At 47.0% G+C, this 18,263-nt stretch overlaps 1 protein-coding gene across 1 annotated transcript in view; it reads right to left on the bottom strand.

Annotated features, from left to right (window-relative positions):
- LOC119404552 (uncharacterized) overlaps positions 1–18,263 on the bottom strand; it is a 110,575-nt gene that overhangs the window by 11,660 nt on the left and 80,652 nt on the right. Inside the window, exons 3-9 of the mRNA XM_037671094.2 lie at positions 13,834–13,901; positions 13,602–13,682; positions 11,425–11,595; positions 9,928–10,049; positions 2,617–2,731; positions 1,361–1,595; positions 793–857 (exon numbers count right to left, since the gene is read on the bottom strand). Of these exons, the coding sequence (XP_037527022.1) occupies positions 793–857; positions 1,361–1,595; positions 2,617–2,731; positions 9,928–10,049; positions 11,425–11,595; positions 13,602–13,682; positions 13,834–13,901 (857 nt within the window). The remainder of the gene's footprint in view (positions 1–792; positions 858–1,360; positions 1,596–2,616; positions 2,732–9,927; positions 10,050–11,424; positions 11,596–13,601; positions 13,683–13,833; positions 13,902–18,263) is intronic.

Consider the following 18,263-nt stretch of genomic DNA (forward strand, 5'->3'; position numbering starts at 1 on the left):
TGATACGTCAGTTCTAGTTCATGCAGTTTATATAGCACGCACAGGATTTCGCAAAACATCGTTATGCACGGTAACGGAGCTGAAATATAACCTTTCACGCCGCAGCAAATAATTAGGTGGCGAGTATTAAGCACTTTCCAAGGTTTGGGAAAGCATTTTAGTCTCATATCCATTTCAGCGCAGCTCATGACTTCATCCGGTGAAAGCAGCACGGGTCGTACGTCCGCACTTCCTATCTGTTCCTATGCTAACAAACGGGTTGACCCTCCTCCTGGCGCCATCTTGAAAAGCACGGCGCGCCACCTATAGTTCGTGGGCATTGCGAATTCATTCTAGGCTATTTTGATACTGATGAAGTTTTGCATAAGCGAGTCCGATGATCATGTTATGTGGTGCTTTGTAAGGCAAGCGCAAGTGATTTTCAAAGAGCGCCAGTAAACTGTATCGTCGTCTTTATCATTATCATCAGCCTATACTATGTCCAGTGCAGGATGAAGACCTCTCCCAATGATCTCCAACCCAGCCTATACTGCGCAAGCTGACTCCATTTTGTGCCCCCAAATTTCTTAATTTTGTCGCTCCTCCTAAACCTTCGTGTGATATGTAATGAGACTAATGGATATCGTGCAAAAGGGTCGTCTACCAAGAAGGTAGTAGTGTTGTGTAGATCACACTGACGCCTTTCTTGAGGTACATGTCCCTGCATAACGCATGCGGAACGCTCTCCGAATCTACTATACCTAGGAATCGAAAATAAAACAAAGCCGCTGCTTCAGTGTCGCAGACACTTACCCATTTGAATTTCCAATACGTGCGAGTCTCTCCGATGAATGGCCACACAAACGTAGCCGTTATTGCTGAAAATAAAACAAAGAAGCGAAATTAAACACTAATGAGAGATGCAGATACTCTGGAAGACGTGAAGTGTTCTAAGCTACACAACACGCACAACGTCCTTAGCTATATCGCACGAATAGCTGAACCGCAGACTTTCCTCTTATTCCCGTGTGGCTATGAGTGATTGAATTTTACCAGCTATAACCTTGAAATCACATTGAAATCAATTAAAGCACTTTTTTTAGTGTTTGCACCCTCAGTGCAGGGCGACTGATAGGGTAATCATTTGATGGAAAAGAAAGGCGGTGCTATCTTCTACGTACCACAAGGAAGCAGGTGCATCGCCAGAGGGAAAAAGTCGAGAAAATAGAAGATGGAAGCAACGTGCGGAGCGGACGTCCGCTCTGCACGTCTGCGACTTCCACCAACCAAAACGACGAAGGTTTTCCGGCACATATCAGGCAGTTACATCACCATGCACTACGCATATATTTAGAAGCCGAGAGTGTGGACGGCATCGTACCATCCGGATGTGCTGTAGCCAATGAGGGTGCTGGCGTTGGTGCCCTGTGCCAGCTCCTGGATGCACGTGACGCGCAGTTCGGGCTGCTGCGTCTCGCCCGAGGAGTGCTGCGCCCGATGGACGCGCATCTGGCGCGAGCCGAACACGAAGCTGCGCCGGCCGTCCAGGCTGTGCCAGCGACGAGAACCCGACGCGCTCCACGGCGGGAAGTGGCAACCCGCGCTCGGCTGCCGGCCTGGCAAAAGCAGAAATCATAACGGAGAGGTTAACCAGAGGAGATCTGGAGTTGGCTGCCCTTCGCTTGGTAAAGGGTCGTAACAGACAGCGCTAAAACAACACACGAATGCAGAGACAAACGAGCGCTGACTTCCATTTTTTTTTTGTCTCTCTGCGTTCGTGCGTTACTTTTGCACTGTTTTTTTACGATCATGAACAACCAACTGGCCCGAATTACCGCCCTTGGGAAAGGGAAAAGATGTACAGAAGGATGAAAAATGATAAAAGTTTATGAAGGCGACACAATGTCATTATGACTATAGCAATTGCCTACAAAAATGTTCAAGCTAAGCTTGTTATTAGCTACATATTTCCCTGTAGGCGGTGGCGATGTACGCGTAAAAGCCGGCGCCGGCGAGCGTGCAGAAATGCAGCTCTCGAAGGTGCACCGGTCACAGGTGCATTTGTATGCGCCGTTTTTCGGTAATAGATGCTCTCTCGATCGTGGGCTTGTCGGCCATCAGCCGTTATGATATGGCAATCAGATTTTTTATCGAGGTCACTTGATTTTCACGCTGTCACATTTCATTGCTGCCTGGATATGAACGCATGATCGTTGTTGTTGGCTGTAGCAAGTGTAGTGTTACGCTGCTAAGCACGTGGATATATGTCCGATTCCCGGCATAAAGGAACGAAACAGTAAGAAGGGAGCATTGCGCTATGAGAAAGAAAGAAACAAAGAAACAAAGAAACAAGGAAGGAAGGAAGGAAGGAAGGAAGGAAGGAAGGAAGGGAGGGAGGGAGGGAGGGAGGGAGGGAGGGAGGGAGGGAGGGAGGAAGGAAGGAAGGAAGGAAGGAAGGAAGGAAGGAAGGAAAAGTAGTAGGTAAGTCATGCACAAGCCAACCTTCGCTTGCCCCCATTTTCTCGGTAGAGCAAGGGCTCCTGAATTCTTAAACGATGGGTGCACTGTTCACTGTTAAACGGACTGTACCGGCTGACATACTGGGCAAATCATCGTTAATGGCGGACGCTAGCTTACTCTTGGTGAGCGTCATGATGCGTGAGCCCTCAGAGGCGGATACGAGGCCGTCGCAGGTTGCATCAGGCGACTGCGACACCCGGAACGAGTTCTGGTGGCCCACGTGCTCGTACACCTGCGGGAAACGACGGAGATTGTTGGTTGTGGAGGTCACCAGCTTCGAAATTCTATCACACGATCGAGGACACAGTGGTCTGAGTTGTTGGTTAACGCCTTGTTATTGCTTCAAGACATGATCTGTCATTTTTTGCCTTAATCTAAAGGCATATCAGTGGGCGTAGAGATGTAGCAGACATTGTAATTGTCTTCTCACACATAGCGATGGGATATGTGCACTTCTAAAGCTTGAAACGAAAAGTCGAATATGAAGTTGAAATCCTGCGTGATTGGCCGACACCCACTTCGGGGGATTGGCCAAGAAACGGGTAGTCTAACACAAGTTGAGGCTCTGTTGTCGTCGTCGTCTTTTACATCGAGGCCAATGATATTGATAGCTCAGCAAATTGGTCTACCTTTAATTCAGTGTCATATGAACACTGGTCAGTGCGGGGCGGTCTTACCAAAGGTGTAGGCGTGCATATTGGCGATATCGCTTAACCATTCCGTGCGTGACAACTATTCAATAGAGTCGTTGTCCTGGAGTGCACACCCGGAGTTGTGGAACATTGCGAGACCAGGTAACGATCTTCTAGGAGCGCAAGTTCCACCCATATATGTATTTGGCGCTGGAGTTTCGCAAAAGTGTGGCGCCGCCTGTCGACAAGAGAAAGTTCAAATCGAGCAACTCCGGATACCTACATCAGCTGGCTGTGCTGCAATCGGATGCGAAGCAGTTGTTTCAGTTTGGTTATGGCGCGTGTTGGGTGTGTTTCTCGCATTTCACAGTCGGCAAAAAGAGCTGTGAATTCCTCTCCGCTGATCTAAGACCACTGCCCTAGCCAGGAGGGGTTAAAACACCCCCGTAGTTTTTCCATTTCGCATGCGCATATATATACGTACAAACACAGCACGAACATACATAAAGGCTGGTTGACCCTTCTCCCCCCTCCCACGATAAATATTTAATATTTCTGGCTGCGCCACTGCCTAAGGCGCCATGCAAACCGTTGCAAGTAGCCGATCGGCTCATTCGTGTGACTCATAGAAAAAATACAGCGAGTGCTGCGACGAAACGTCGTCATCAACGCTACTGTTAAAACGAATGCTTGGGCGAGTTGGTTCGTACTTGGGAAAAATGAAACAGCGCAAAAAAAAAAAGAAGACAGGACACACGGAGCATCTGTGCTACTGGTCTGTCGTAAGTTATCGTGAGCAAGAGCGGCTCAAGCCTTATGTTTGATCCTCCGGGCCTCTACATTGGGCAAGCCCGCTGTCGCGAACGGTTAGACTAATTAATCAAGCTCCGTTTATTGTAGGGTGGCGGCGGGAGGCTCTTGAAAAGGATGTTATCGAACACTTTTCTGTGGAACAAGCTCGTGCATTTCCACGAGTTATACGCGGACCGCGCTGAGACACAAATTGAATGCAACGAGCCCTTTCATAACGAACGTAAACCAACTAGTTCGCTGTCAAGTTTGTCAAGTTGGCTAACGTACACTATGAAAGAGCGCAGTAAACTTAAGACCCGCAAATGCGCTGAAAAGCCGGTCGCATGCATAGAAAGCGAGTGCGTGCTAATGCGAGATTGTGACGGAAGATGCGAAGGGCTTCCCAATTAAGTGTACTAGCTCCGCATACCACGATCGTTTGCACTAGCTAGTTGAATTTTATCGTCGCTTTGATAGCATGTAAAATTTAAGCGCAATTAAAAGACCGTTCCACGCGGAGCTTATGGCGAACTATGTCTAGTTTGCCTTGCTGAGTTTCATCCACTTAATTCATGTACCTGATTAGAGCCGGCGCAGAATGCACAGCAAAATACTTTACCTTCTAATAATGATTTTCACGTCGAAGAGCTACAAGTTCTCGCTGTGTTGAGATCTCTGATTCCTCAACAGAATCACAACTCCATCAGCTCAATGCGCCCTTCAAGTTCTAGGTTCCTTGGAGCCAGTGCCTGCAAGCCTTTTTTAACATCTTGGATTGCAGTCTGTCTTAAGCCAATGGTAGAGAAACTGGGCTCAAATATTTCTTGGTTGTGGCTGTTTAGGTATGGGCGGTGAACGCTGATATGTGCGTGTGCGTATCACTTGTTTCTCTCTTTCCTCCTTGCTTTCTCTATTTTCCTCCCCTTCCCTCTCCCCTCGCGTAGGGTAGCAAATCGCGTACATGATTAGCCTCCCTGCCGTTCCTTCGTCTTTCTCTCTCTCTCTCTCTAGTACTCTGGAAACCGTGGCACAATGCAACCAAAAGCTGTGTATCCATATACTGGCCCAAGCAGTTTCGCCAGCTCACAGCTTGAGTTTGTGCTTCCTCATCTCGACCATCGCTGCCACGGCGGCGCTGGAGTCACCATTTTCGCAGCGGCGCCTCGGCGACGCAGGAGTCCTTTCAGAAATATAAAAGACGCAGTCCATGCCCTGGGCAGGCTTAACTGATCTTCCATTGCTAGCTTTCTCTTGTCATAACTCTGAACAAAGCGCTCTCATTCTGCGTGTACTCGTACGTATATCAACGCGTTGCACGTTTTCTTCTTTTCAACACGCACACGCACACAGGCGCACACACATACACGCTTGTTTAATATATACAACAATTGATTATATAACGTATAACATGCACATAATTTTCCATAGTGTTCTTTTTCTTCTCAAATGCGAAACGTTTCTCAGCGAACTGCAGCCACTTTCAGCATATCTACCTATTTACCTATACCGCCCACGACCTAGTGCTCTCGTGGACGTTTCGTTAATTGGATATATATGAAAATTGGTATGGCATGATATGAGTGTATGACGAACATAAATGACACGCCATGCGTTATATATACCGAGTATACGTTTCATTAGCGTATTATATGCCACATTATACGCGCATGCATGCATTACAAACGAGTGCGATAGTGAAAGACATGTCATGACTTGAATGCCTTGATTTATCTCAAGATCAAACAGTGCGGTGTATGCAGCTCCTTGCTTACTGTTTCGCATTAAATCGACTTCCACAGATCATGGGATGTGACGCATTTTTATTTATTTTTATTTATTTATTATTTTTTTGCGATCACTTCGACTTTAATATTTCGTATGTCGCAGTGCGTCACTATAAAGCGACATCAACATTAAGTGTCTCTTCGCTGGTTACCGAATATCCTGGCGCACCATGTCCAAAATCACAATTGTTGTCATAGCTACGCGACCTTTGTGTGCTGAGGTCGTCCGAAATCTACACGGCACGAAATGAAAAACCTTCCGCGTGCGCTCCAGCCTAGGATGGCAGAATGATACAAACACGTGGGTTGTATTTGCTATGGCAAATAGTATACTTGAAGCAGCATTTCGAGTGCAGCATGCACGGCGCATTGAACGGTGCTTTAACAAAAGCCGGAGTCGTACTTTGTTTCGCCGTCAACCGAGGCCGCTGCGAGTGGTTCGGCAGAGAAAATGCCACGGCACGCGCGGGTATTTTGGCTGTCGCGGCGCGCACGAAACCGAACCTCCGCCGCGGCTGGTGGGGGGCGGACTATCCGATTCCCATTTCAATTTAAAACCAAGAGGAGCGACTCTCTTTCACATGTGGTCCCCCGGAGTAGGAAGGAATGAAAGCAATCAGGCTCGCATCAAATCTCCATCAGCTGCCGCGCCGTGTCTGATGCCGACTGCTGCCTGCCCCCCCCCCCCCCTCCCTCTCTCTCTCTCTTATGAAATGCCTTTTCTCAAATCAGCTTCCAGGAGGCTCTCCTCCCACGCGCGGCAGGAAATTCGAAACCCTCTCTTTCTTACCCTTCCTACTCTGAAGCGCCATTTCAAGTCTGCTTTTTCACGAATTACCTCGGCTGGGACTGGCTATAGATGCCTGCAGTGCTTCCTGACAGGCTGTAGAAATAAGCGTCATTTCCTCTATTTTGAACCACTATATATATATATATATATATATATATATATATATATATATATATATATATATATATACACACACTCTTCGCTGCAGACGAGCAAGGAGAGGGGGACGCGACACACGCGTCGTTTCATGGCGCGCTGTTTTCTTGACGACGCTATAGTCTTGGCGGGCGGAAGTGGGCGATTTGTGGCCACTTTTGAGACGGCGCTGAAACCTCCGCGCTAAACGGACAATTTGTTACATATGGCTCGAACGAGCACTTCGTTGCTTTTGTACCGCAGCTCCTCCTTCTGAACGTGTCGTCGGGATTTTCAAATCTAGCTCCGCATTCGTTTTGAAGCACTCGGTGTTCTTGGTGTCGATTCGGTACTCACTAGAGTGCATGCGCCGATTCGCTACGCTACCGCCGCCAATTTTATGATGTGGCTTAGGCATAGGTATGCGGGCAAATGATGCGTGAGACGCAGCTCCAGCGCGTTATTAGTTTGTGGGACACTAAAAAAAAGTTAAAGGGACTCTAAAAAAAAGCACCTTTCTGGTCTGTCGGTCGGTCGGTCTCTTGCATTTCTTCGTTTATCCTTCCACGTTGCAAGCGCCTTTACTGTCCAGTTGTTTTCATTTTCCATCTCTGACTATTGTATTTTTTTTCTTTCTGAGGAACTGCAACTGCATCAATTTTCGCAGTAAAAATGCAGACCGTCTAGTCATTTCGTGCGACATTAGCGTAGCCTCATCGTTGCTTAAAAAGCTCATGGCAAAGTGCGATCAGCACTCCTACGATAAATCTATAGCTCCGAATGATAGGCGAATATTGTAATCGACCCGTGTGTAACGCGAAACCTAAAAAGATAGCCCATAGGACTTTCTCATAAATATTCGCAACTGAAGAAGCTTCGACCTGGTCCCGAATTTTTTACCAACCGTGAACAATTTTTCTTAACCTTGGAAGCTTTCTTTCCGAAAAACTCTCCGTGTGTCTTTTTTTTTTTTTTTTTGTAGAGTGGGTTTCGTGCTACATGCGGCTGGATGATTTTTTTTTTTCTTTTATGAGCCTTGTTTCACATTGTGAGCTTCTGGAAAACTTATTCCATCTGTCACTGCGTACTGCCTTCGATGCCTAGTCGGCCAATCCGACGAGATTCATCGAAGTACATGGAAACTGTGGTGCGGCGTTGCACTGGTTTTACCTGCGCTGATTTTACCTAAATTGACAATGAGCTTGTCTGGGCGTCCGAACAGTTGGCTCCTGTAGCTTCTTACATGTCGTACTTTTATCCCAAAGTTTGCGCTGAAGCCACAGACCGCACGAAAGTCACTTCGCTGGCTGCAGCAGCCGTGGTTGCTAGAGGAGTGAGCTGCTGTCCTTACTTTGTATGACCTTTCAATCTGTTGCTATCACATTCAATGCTTCGCTTTTGCGGCGAAACTGTGACTTTTTTTTCAATAAAGCTGCCTTATTGCGGAAACCATTAAACAATAAACGCGCATTCAACAGTATCGGGAATGCAGACGTCGTCAGCAGCGTATTGGCTGATTTGAGCTGGTCTTTGTGTAGGCGAGTCAAACTGGGTGAAAAAGAGTAATCCCGGCGGAATTTCCATGCTCCCACTTCACTTTATGAAATGCAATTTCTGGCCAAATGGCTAACGTAGCTTAAGGGAAAGCGGTCGGCTATTTTCGGAATTCCGAAGGCAAGGGCAGATGATGCGGATTTCTCGGCTTACTTCAATGTAATCTTCGCAGCGACAACTGTAGCGGATTATAGATTATTACGAAAGCGTAGCGCCGACTCGAATCGGAGATGGACTGCCGACAAATCGGATGAGAGCGTTTTACTGATACGTAACAGTCGTGTTTTATTAAGGCCAAAATTTCAGCTCTGATGGCGTTGTGTAATAGTGGAACATAGAGTGTGTGTTGTTTTAAAGTTGTAGTTCTGTATACCTTTCGCCGAGGTCTTATAGCTTAAATTGCGTATGACGAAGAATTTAGAACCTAGAGGCAGATATATTTTAGGATTTTTCAGTGCTGAAATAGCTGCCTAAGGCGAGCGCAGCAGTTCTAGGCTATGCGCCATTCGGAGCCTGATTTCGCCTCAGGCAGCATGAGGCGTCGACATCAACGAGCATTGCGCGTGATAATAATGACTGTTTTAAGTAGAATTCGCGTTGCAATAGGCGGTTAAGTTTCAAATTATGATTGCCTTTCGGTAAATGTGTCTGATTCTGATAACTCTTTATTTCTTTATTTTTCAATGCAGAGCTGCTTACACTTGAAGTCAATCAAGGTGATCATATATCTTTTATCTCGGCGTTTTCGGTCTTTCCGTCGCATTTCGTGACGTCAACAGGGTGATTGACGTGACGCCATTAGGATGGGAGCTTCCGATTGGTCCATATTCGTGGAATGTCGCCTTTGATTTGTCCGCTACCGCGCTTTGTCGTGGAGTACCGCGCTCGTTCTTTCTTGTCGTTCAGGCTTGGCTGTCGCGCGCGATCAACTGGCTTCGTCACGTGTAATGGGTTTGGTACTGCGCGAGCGGATGTACAGTATGTTCACAAATGTTTGCCTTGATAACAAAACAGCATAACTCTTAATTGAATAGAGCAAATAAAACATGCGTTACACCACATGTGCCTCTGCTCATTAAGTTTTGAGCCTTACGTAAACATTTAATACAGGTAATACACTTCAACATTTAAATCACTTCAACATGTGCGCCCCTGGTAGCATGGAAAATATCAAGCCAGTATTCAGTTTCTTGCCACACATCCTGCAACATGCCTGGTGTGATCGTCCCAATGGCATCTCTGCATGCATTGTTGCAATGTCACAATACCAGGAACTGCTGTTTTTGTATACAATATATTTAACATACGCCCAAAGAAAGCAGTCTATGGCGGTAATGTCAGATGATCTCGCAGACTATGGAATTGAGCCGTCTCTTCCAATGCACCTGTTGGGGAAGGTTTCATGAGGAAAATCACAGGCCTTTAGAGCCCAACGAGAGGGGGCGCCGTGTTGCTCAAAGATCATAGTGTCTTGCATAACCTATAGCTAGGGAACGGCATAATTCACCAACACGTCTAGGTAAACGCATCCACTCACATTGCTTTCAAAGAAGAAAAATGGGCAAATCACTCGTTCACACATTAACCCACACCACAACTGTACAGAAACATCATGGGTTCCCTAGTAGACCTGTAATAAAATAACAAACGTTACCGTAATAAGTATATTAATACCTAATCTTAAAATCAGGGTAAACATTTATGGACATACTATAAAGCAGCGTGTAGCCGATAGACTCACAAAGCAGCGGTAGCTGTCGCCGTCCGAGTAAGGCAACGCGTGTAGTTTCCTCTGGACCATCTTGCCGACGAGGTAGTAGGCCGAGCCTTCCTTCCACGTCGCCAGGCATGTCAGCTCTTCCACTGCAAACCATTGCTTACTTTACGCAGAGGTAAAACAGTCAACGTCAAATGCGCATTATCACTCGATATTTTTCATAGCCTGATGTGATGAGACGTTGTTGGATAGGGCATGTCACTGGATCCAACGTTTTGACAATTTCTGAAGCAGCGTTTTGCATGCGGGTTAGTTGGTATTCCCTTGTAAATTTGCGTACAGCGCAGACAAAGACGAAAGGACAGAACAAATGACAACTGCGTCTTTGTTGTTGTTGTTGTCGTTGTTGTCTGAAGGAAGGAAGGAAAACGGGAGAGAGGAAAGACAGGGATGTTAACCAGTTTGGCATAACCGGTATGCTACCCTGTACAGGGGGAAGGGATGGGGGAGATTGAAAGAAGAGTAAAGAAAGAGAGAAATAGAGGGGAACACACACGCACACACATAACGTCACAGCGCAGAGCGGCAGTCTTGTACGGTATGCGGCATCATTAAAAAGTCTACAGCCGCTCGTGTAAGTCTGTTGTCCTTAGGAATTTGAGCAATGCCATGGTACATACCCAGTGCAGGAGATTGTCCGAGTAGTGGGTGAATTTTTCTATTTTCTGTAGTGTCTTTTTATTTATATATGAAAAAAAAAAAAACATGGACGGTAGGGCACGTTAGAGCTGGCTATCCAATCAACATGACACAAAAATGAGAAAAAAATAGAACGAATAAAATAATAAGAGAGAAATGATCAGAAGCACTATGTACATATACATTATGTGGCGTAGAAAGAATGAGCAGAATCTAAGGGCGTAGTCCAGTATATTCAGTGCGGTCACACCGCGGATAGAGTCCGTACATATAGTTTTCTATGCACTTACATATATCGTGACTGCGATATGTTCATTAATAACTCAATACTATGAAAGGGAGTAATAATGACAGCTATAAACAGTTCATTAAGATTGTGTCCATTAAGAATTCACGAAGAGCGCTCACTGCGCGTCTCTGATTATCAAGATGTGGCACGGTCTAAGCACTTTGCTAATTGTAAGTGGTCGTCTGTCGAGGCTGTTCCATTCCTACGTGCTGTAGTCTTTGTCGACAGACGGAAAACGGCGTCGTTGCCGTTCTTTCTGTCCTTTTGCCTTTGTCTTTGCGCTGTACGCAAGTTTACGATTTCGCAGGGGGTGGGGTACACATTTTAGTACGATAAACACCGAAAAATTCATGCGCACAACAAATATGTGAGCAATACTAAATTATTTGTACGGTACACATAAAATACATGACAGACTAAATGCACGTTATATAATAAAATCAAAATCTGAAGGAACTGGCATCTGCGTGTATTGTCTCGATCATAAATACACTTGAAAGACATAGCACACCGGTCTCGGCTTCGTCACGTACCGCTGCTCTCAGTACCGTGGACGTCGGCGCAGGCCTGGAACCTGAAGAGTATGCGCCAGTCGGCGGAGCAGGAGTCCACCGTGGACACTGGATGCCGGCACTCGCCATGGCCACGGTTGTACGTGAACGTCAGGGGGCCCCGGAAAGGACACGCCACCGGAGACGCTTCCACTGAGGGAAAAAGTTCGCGGCTTTGAGGGAACTCGCGACTCAGAGGTCGTGCGACCGGGTGGCGACTGGCGACCACGAAGCGATTCATGGTGACCGCCATCGCCAAATCGATATGTCTCGCCCATGGACGTTTGACAGGACTGTGTCCTGGGGTGTGCACAGCCGGGTTTTAAGGGTGTGTGTGATGGGGGGGGGGGGGTCGTCTCCTTCTGCACCCCCGCCCCCTGCTGACGCCCATGTTGTCGCCATTGGCGCCGTTTATGTCTGCTTGCACCCGCATCGCCTCGTAAAATGAGCAGACGTGGTGTTCCTGCGCGTCTGATTGTTTGTGACTTTAATTACCGCAGCCTCGCGACTGAAAAATTGAGGATCGCGAGATTGACTGCCCGAAGATACCCTTGCGTTTTGACTGAAGCCATCACTAGAGATTATATGCGGCCAACTTGGTCGCGCGAATTCTACGAGTCGCCGGTGTGAATTGAACCCTTCGTCTTCCTTCCGGAGAACTAAACACCGGCAAAACAAAGAGCGTGATCCGTGCTTTAAAACGCGTGCGACTTCATGTGTCGCAACTATAGGTCGACAAAAAAAATGGAGCTCACTGATACTCACTCAAACTCAGACTCACCAAAATTTTCCTCAGCCGGACTCACTCAGACTCATTGAACGTTTTCTCAACCGGACTCACTCGGACTCAAGCTCACCAACATATGACTCATCTGGACTCACTCAGACTCACGGCTTCACCTGAGTATGAGTGAGCCTGAGTGAGTCGACTCACGAGTATGTTAGTGTAAAATTACCTTTTTCAGTCATGGTGCCAATGATCTTTAACGCCAATATCTCACATCATCGGTGCTCTACGATACGCCTTTTGATCTTGTACCTTCAAATACGCGTTATAAGCGGTATCATTCCAGTAAGGACAGTTTGATGAAATAAGCGACTCACACGAGATATTTTACCAAGAACGTCGTGTGAAAGAGCTTGCGGGGGGAAGTCATGGCATCCCACCCCCCGTACTCACGCCTATGATCAATAAATATTGAGGTGGCGAATGAACACTCGTGCGTTGACGTATGTGTAAATAGACTTGAGCAAAGGGAAACCGATATAAGACTGATAGCAATGCTGAAGATGAGTATATAGGACCATAGGTCGGCAATGGAAGGCGGAGCTCACTCAGACTCACTCAAGAAATATCTTTTGTGCTTAGGGCTCACTCGGACTCAGACTCACAAATATTTTCCTCAACTGGACTCACTCGTACACAGACTCACTAAAATTTTGCTCAGCCGTACCCACTCGGACTCAAGCTCACCAAAATATTACTCACCCGAACTCACTCAGACTCACGACCCGATCTGAGTCCGAGTTTCACATTCATCAGCACGGGCTCAACATGAAATGGTGCACGTGCTTCAACGCTTGCAGAGTAGAGTCATAACCTGCTTGTGCGGGCTGCTGTGGTATAACTGCGCCATCTTGTTAACTGATGAAAATAGTCCTATTGTTCTAACATTTATCCATTGGTGGCATGTTTTCGCCAGTGCACCCCGACCCTTTGTATGGTCGTGTCGATTTCGTGTGGGCATGCGCGCGAATTTCAGACCAAACTGGTTCATCTACGCCCCCATAGGTTTATGAGAGCTAGCGTCACTCAGCATGCCACGAGTTACGCCACCATTTCACTTATCTTAGCTGCCTTATCGCATCATGTACCGCAGGTTCAAAGTGCTACGACGTGCTTGACGCAGATGGCCACAGTAGTAGCTTTGCCACTTGGAAACTTGGCAGTAATGAAATTATGCCGAAAAGAACGAGAAAACAGGATTCGCGGCGTTTACCATCAATGCGTTGAAGAGAGTTAGCCATCTACCCAACAAGAGAGAGAGAGGGAGATAATAATCTTTAATGAAACTCACGGAGATGGTAGCCTGGTTTATCGCCTGGCTAACAAGTGCTTCCAGTGTTGCACATTACAAGAGTATACAAGTCCGACTCACCCCTGAACAAAGAATGCAGGTGCGCGTCGACGTTCAGCAAGTGACAGGCTTCCTTCAAGTTGTCGAATTCATCACAGTACGCTGCAGTGTAGGAAATAGGAAAGCAATGAAAAGTTTTTTTTTGTTTAGTTTCGTGGCCATTATGACACCCACAACATCCTCATACAGAAGGCAGACATATAGGTCACACTTATTGAACGAACATGCTAGAAAGAAGTCAATAGAAACGTACTTTCTCTGTACTGAAGAACATTTTCGTGCTTCTCGTAGATGGCAACGCAACGAAAACACCGCTCCCTCCTGCAAAGAAAAAAAAAGGAAAAGCACGCAGATTAGCAATGAATCATTTGTAAGACGTTAATGCTCGCTGAGTGCTTGTAAGAGTTATTTGTAGCCGAGTACGAGATATCGACATACAAGTTATCGATCACAATGACATGGGCTTCTGTCTGGCGTCTACATGACAGGCATGGCGAAACCCAGAAGTTACTCACTGCTGAATCAGATAAAACAGCGATAAAAAATAAGAAAATACGAAAGTAGTTATGGGTTCGTCTCATCTGGCGCTGCTGTACGCATGTTACGATAGCATTAGTTAATTTCTCTTAATCTCGTTGTTTTGCTTTATATCGATAGTTCTCATTCGTTTCATGTTCTACCCATTCGTATACCGGGCGGCAAGTTAAATGCATTAATTGCGTGCTATCTATTTCACATACTCGCGTACGTTCTAGAAACAACTATCTGAGAATGTACTCTCTTTTAAACAGCAAAAGCACATTACAAGTTAAGCTTTGTTTCCTTATCAACATTTGGCCGACACTAGGTACGCCCATTGCACAGATTAAACTAATGTTTCTCATCGACTAGACGATGCGCTCGAATAGCTCGATGCCTTCGTCCTAGATAAGCTACATTTTTTAAATAACCGTTTCTCTTTAACTGTGCACGAAGCAACGGATAGTATTCGGTCGCACTGCAGGGCCGTTTTTTATCAGTGCTACGCAGGTGTACGTTCACTCACGGTTCAGCTCTTTATAGAAGTCCCATACTAAGCGCTCGTGAAACACTTTATCAGGTTTAGGGCATTGCGGCTTCCAACAGGGCACGTACAGTCTTGAAAGTCATCGAACTGTAGTAAAGTGTGGGATCGCTCTAGTTGGTATTCCATTATTAAACTGCTCAGCGCAAAGAGTAGACACAGTGCACACAGAATTGACGAGGACTAGAATTGGCGTCGAACTGTACTGGCATGAATCGCAAGCTTTTCCGTACTGCACCGATGTAGTTTTCGGCCGTGCACAAAATGTGAAAGGCCGAAAACTAGATCGCGACTGAAACCGCAATTCAGACAAAAGCTGGCGAGAGGATGTACTGTCGGCCGCAAAAATTTGCGGGATGTGCAGCGCGTGGCCGAGCGACGGAAAACTGCATTGCTGCATCACCTACCGTGATGCGGCTGGTGTTGCGGCTATCGGCCTCGGCGATTAGCGACGGCGAGCTTAGACAACGTGCCATTGCCGGATCTGATCGCGGAGGCTGCGGCCTATAGCCTCAACACCCGCTGCATCACGGTAGGTGACGCAGCAATGCAGTTTTCCGTCGCTCGGCCACGCGCTGCACATCCCGCAAACTTTTGCGGCCGACAGTACGCGAGTCATTTGTCATTTGTCGCTGTTCGATGTACCCTGCTTCTCTTGGTTTGTGTCTTAAAGGACCCCTAAACAACCTCTGAAAACAGGAACAAGCGTGTTGTTCTCTCCTGGCGTTTCCTGTCTTTTCGGCACAATTGCTGACGCCAGTAGTCAGTTCACGTGACGTCACGAAGGTATAAGATATCGATTGGTCCTTATGCGAGAGATATCAGTTGTGAAATGTTTCCTACCCTGCTTTCCCATGCGGTCACACGCCCGTTCTGCCTCGTCTCGCATGACTATCGTGCGCTATCAAATGATTTCACTTCGTTTTTTTTTTTTGCGTTTTCGACTGCGCAAGTGGAGATAACAGCGTGTAGCCGGAAAGCGTGAAATCCTGATATGCTCAACACTTGGTGCTGACATTCTCTCTCTTATCTTTGAACTCTGAGTGGTTTAAAGGCCCTTTGTCTCGCTGTTCCGTACCGTAAGTACATTTCTGTATATATATGTATATATATATATATATATATATATATATATATATATATATATATATATATATATATATATATATATAGAAAAGCGAAGTCAGTGCGTGCGCCGTGCTCGGCAGTATGTGAATACCCACAAGTGAAACCGCACGCGTGATCCGGTCTGCGCCGTTAGCAGCACAACCGTTTAGGCTTGCTTGTCTTCGCTGATGCATGATTCTATCGCGCTCGACGCACGTATATAAAAATACGTACGGCTGTCTCGATCATCGACTTTACTCGGTTCACTCGGAGGCAGTCGAAACGCATCAGCTCTTTTCCGCCGTCTACGTCAGCTCGCTTATTCGTACTTTTTTTCCGTCGATCCAGCAAACAGACAGCGTCTCCATACAGCTATCGTCGATTTGTCCAGAGTGTAGCCGCTGGTACACGACAGGCAAGAACCGATGTTCTTTACGGAGCTGCGCAACTCCGGCTGCCGTCTTCGCCGTCACGAAGAAAAGCAGGGGACCCGCTCGGTGATTCGGTCACGTATGTTCACAATCAATACCAATAACGTCACCGCTTTACAAATAGCCGGCCAGAAGGAATGGCCTTGGCGTCTCGTAGCCGAGAGATCGAAAGCGGCTGAGGAGAGGCGCGGTGCCGAAAGGCGGGTGAGGCAACCGCGCGCGCTATTGATCCGCCTTCGGATCCAAGGTAAGGGCGGTCTCAGGCCGGCCTTAGGGAACTAATCTCACCCGGCTCCCGAGTTCTTGGGCCATTAGCCTCTGACGAGTCGGCGCGCCGTTTTCCTCCCAGCTGTATTTACTAATTTGTATCCGAGGCAACGCCGTAGGTTTTGCTCCAGAAGGGAGGTAAAAAAAAAAAAAATCCGGCTGCAGCACTAAGACTTGAAATGTATGTTTTTCCACGGCACTTAGGGGCCGGAATGGTGGTTGCGGGTTCTCGGCGAGCAACAGAGCGAAGCGCTCTCAGGTGGTCTTTTAAGACTCGCCGGTCGAAGGAAGCTTCGTCATGCTTGGACGCAGAAATGGACGTGTAACCAGCGGAGAATACATTACGAACTCCGGACGAGACGTGACCTGAAAAACAGCCGAAGTTGCGCGATCGGCCGGTGTGCTCAACTGCGAACAAAAAGAAAAGCTGTCCACGTGGATCATGTTGCAAGCGTGCCGAAGCCTCTGGCTAATCGTCAGAATGGGTCGCAGCGCCCGATATCGCAGAGAAGAAAGTGTCACGGACACGTGCGTTTGTTGAATTCGTAACTGACCTTGCGTATCGAAGAAATCTGAAAACGTACTCCGGATGAGCGCTTGCGAAAGTCGACGGCAGGACACGCTATAGAAGCGAATAGGCAAACACGTGAGAAGTCGCAGTACCGTTCGAGATCTAATCTCGAAATGTTGTATGCGCTTGGAGGTAGAACTTCAGCTGTTGCCTTTCTCTCAAATCGTTTGACTAAAATCGATAAACGGCTTTCCGCAAATCTTGTTGCTAACCGAGCTTCTTAACCTTGACAAGCTTCATTAACTAGCTCGATACAGGTATTGAATCTGATATTGCTTTTCAATCGTTCGCTGACTAATTGGACTTTTGATACGTATATTCGTAATGTGTGGTTACATTTGTTAGTAAACCCGCAAGGCTTTTATAAATGCTATATGCGCCGGCCGGCGCTACAGATCGTGGCGACGCCGACCCGAATGCACTTCGTACGTGAGCCCGAAAGGAGTGCGTCAGTTGGAACACCGCGCTTTCAAGTCAACCTGGCGCGCTTTCTAGCATTTGCATGCGGACCTAATTTAAGTGGGCGATTACGTCCCCCCCCCCCCCCCCCCCGTTAGCTTCGCGGAAAGATTGCCGCCGTGGTGAACATTAGCAACGTGGGAAAGATTGGTTTTGCTGAAAAAAAAATACTCATTTTCTTTAGAATGTTGCGAAGTTGTAATTATTTAAAATAGTGCACAGTGTTCCAATTTCGCGAAATATCAGGGAGAGGGAGAAATGTTTTGTAACGATTATTGGAGACGTTTGGTGAAATCAGGTGTCGATGGACGCACTGGCGTGTGTGTGTGGGAGGCGGGCGGGGGGGGGGGGGTTCGAACTTTACCCTACCTAAGCCGAAATTTTTCAATTTGGCATGTGTATATCTACATGCACAAGTACAAATGAACGCACAAACATAAAGTATGGTTGAATCCCCCTCCCTCTCCCCTCGAAAAAAATTGCCTACGCTACTGGATGAATACATTATGTCGATGGGGAGGGATTCTATATGATAAACAATTCCACGCAAGTGCTATTTGCAGGTACAACACAAATGACGAAAGTCGTCGAGAGTGCCGGTTGCGAGACGAACTTGCGAAAGTTTTCATAGGCGTACTGCTGTACTGGTCCAACTTTTTCCCCTACATAGAGTCGAATATGTTGCACAGCCTTTGAAGGAGTCCCATTATAGTTTCCGTCATTCGTTGGTGGGAAAAGCACGCCACACCATGCCAAGTTTGCTCTGCAGCGGAAACTCGTGTTCC

The sequence above is a fragment of the Rhipicephalus sanguineus genome, chromosome 9 (assembly GCF_013339695.2).
Source record: "Rhipicephalus sanguineus isolate Rsan-2018 chromosome 9, BIME_Rsan_1.4, whole genome shotgun sequence".
Lineage (NCBI taxonomy): Eukaryota > Metazoa > Arthropoda > Arachnida > Ixodida > Ixodidae > Rhipicephalus > Rhipicephalus sanguineus.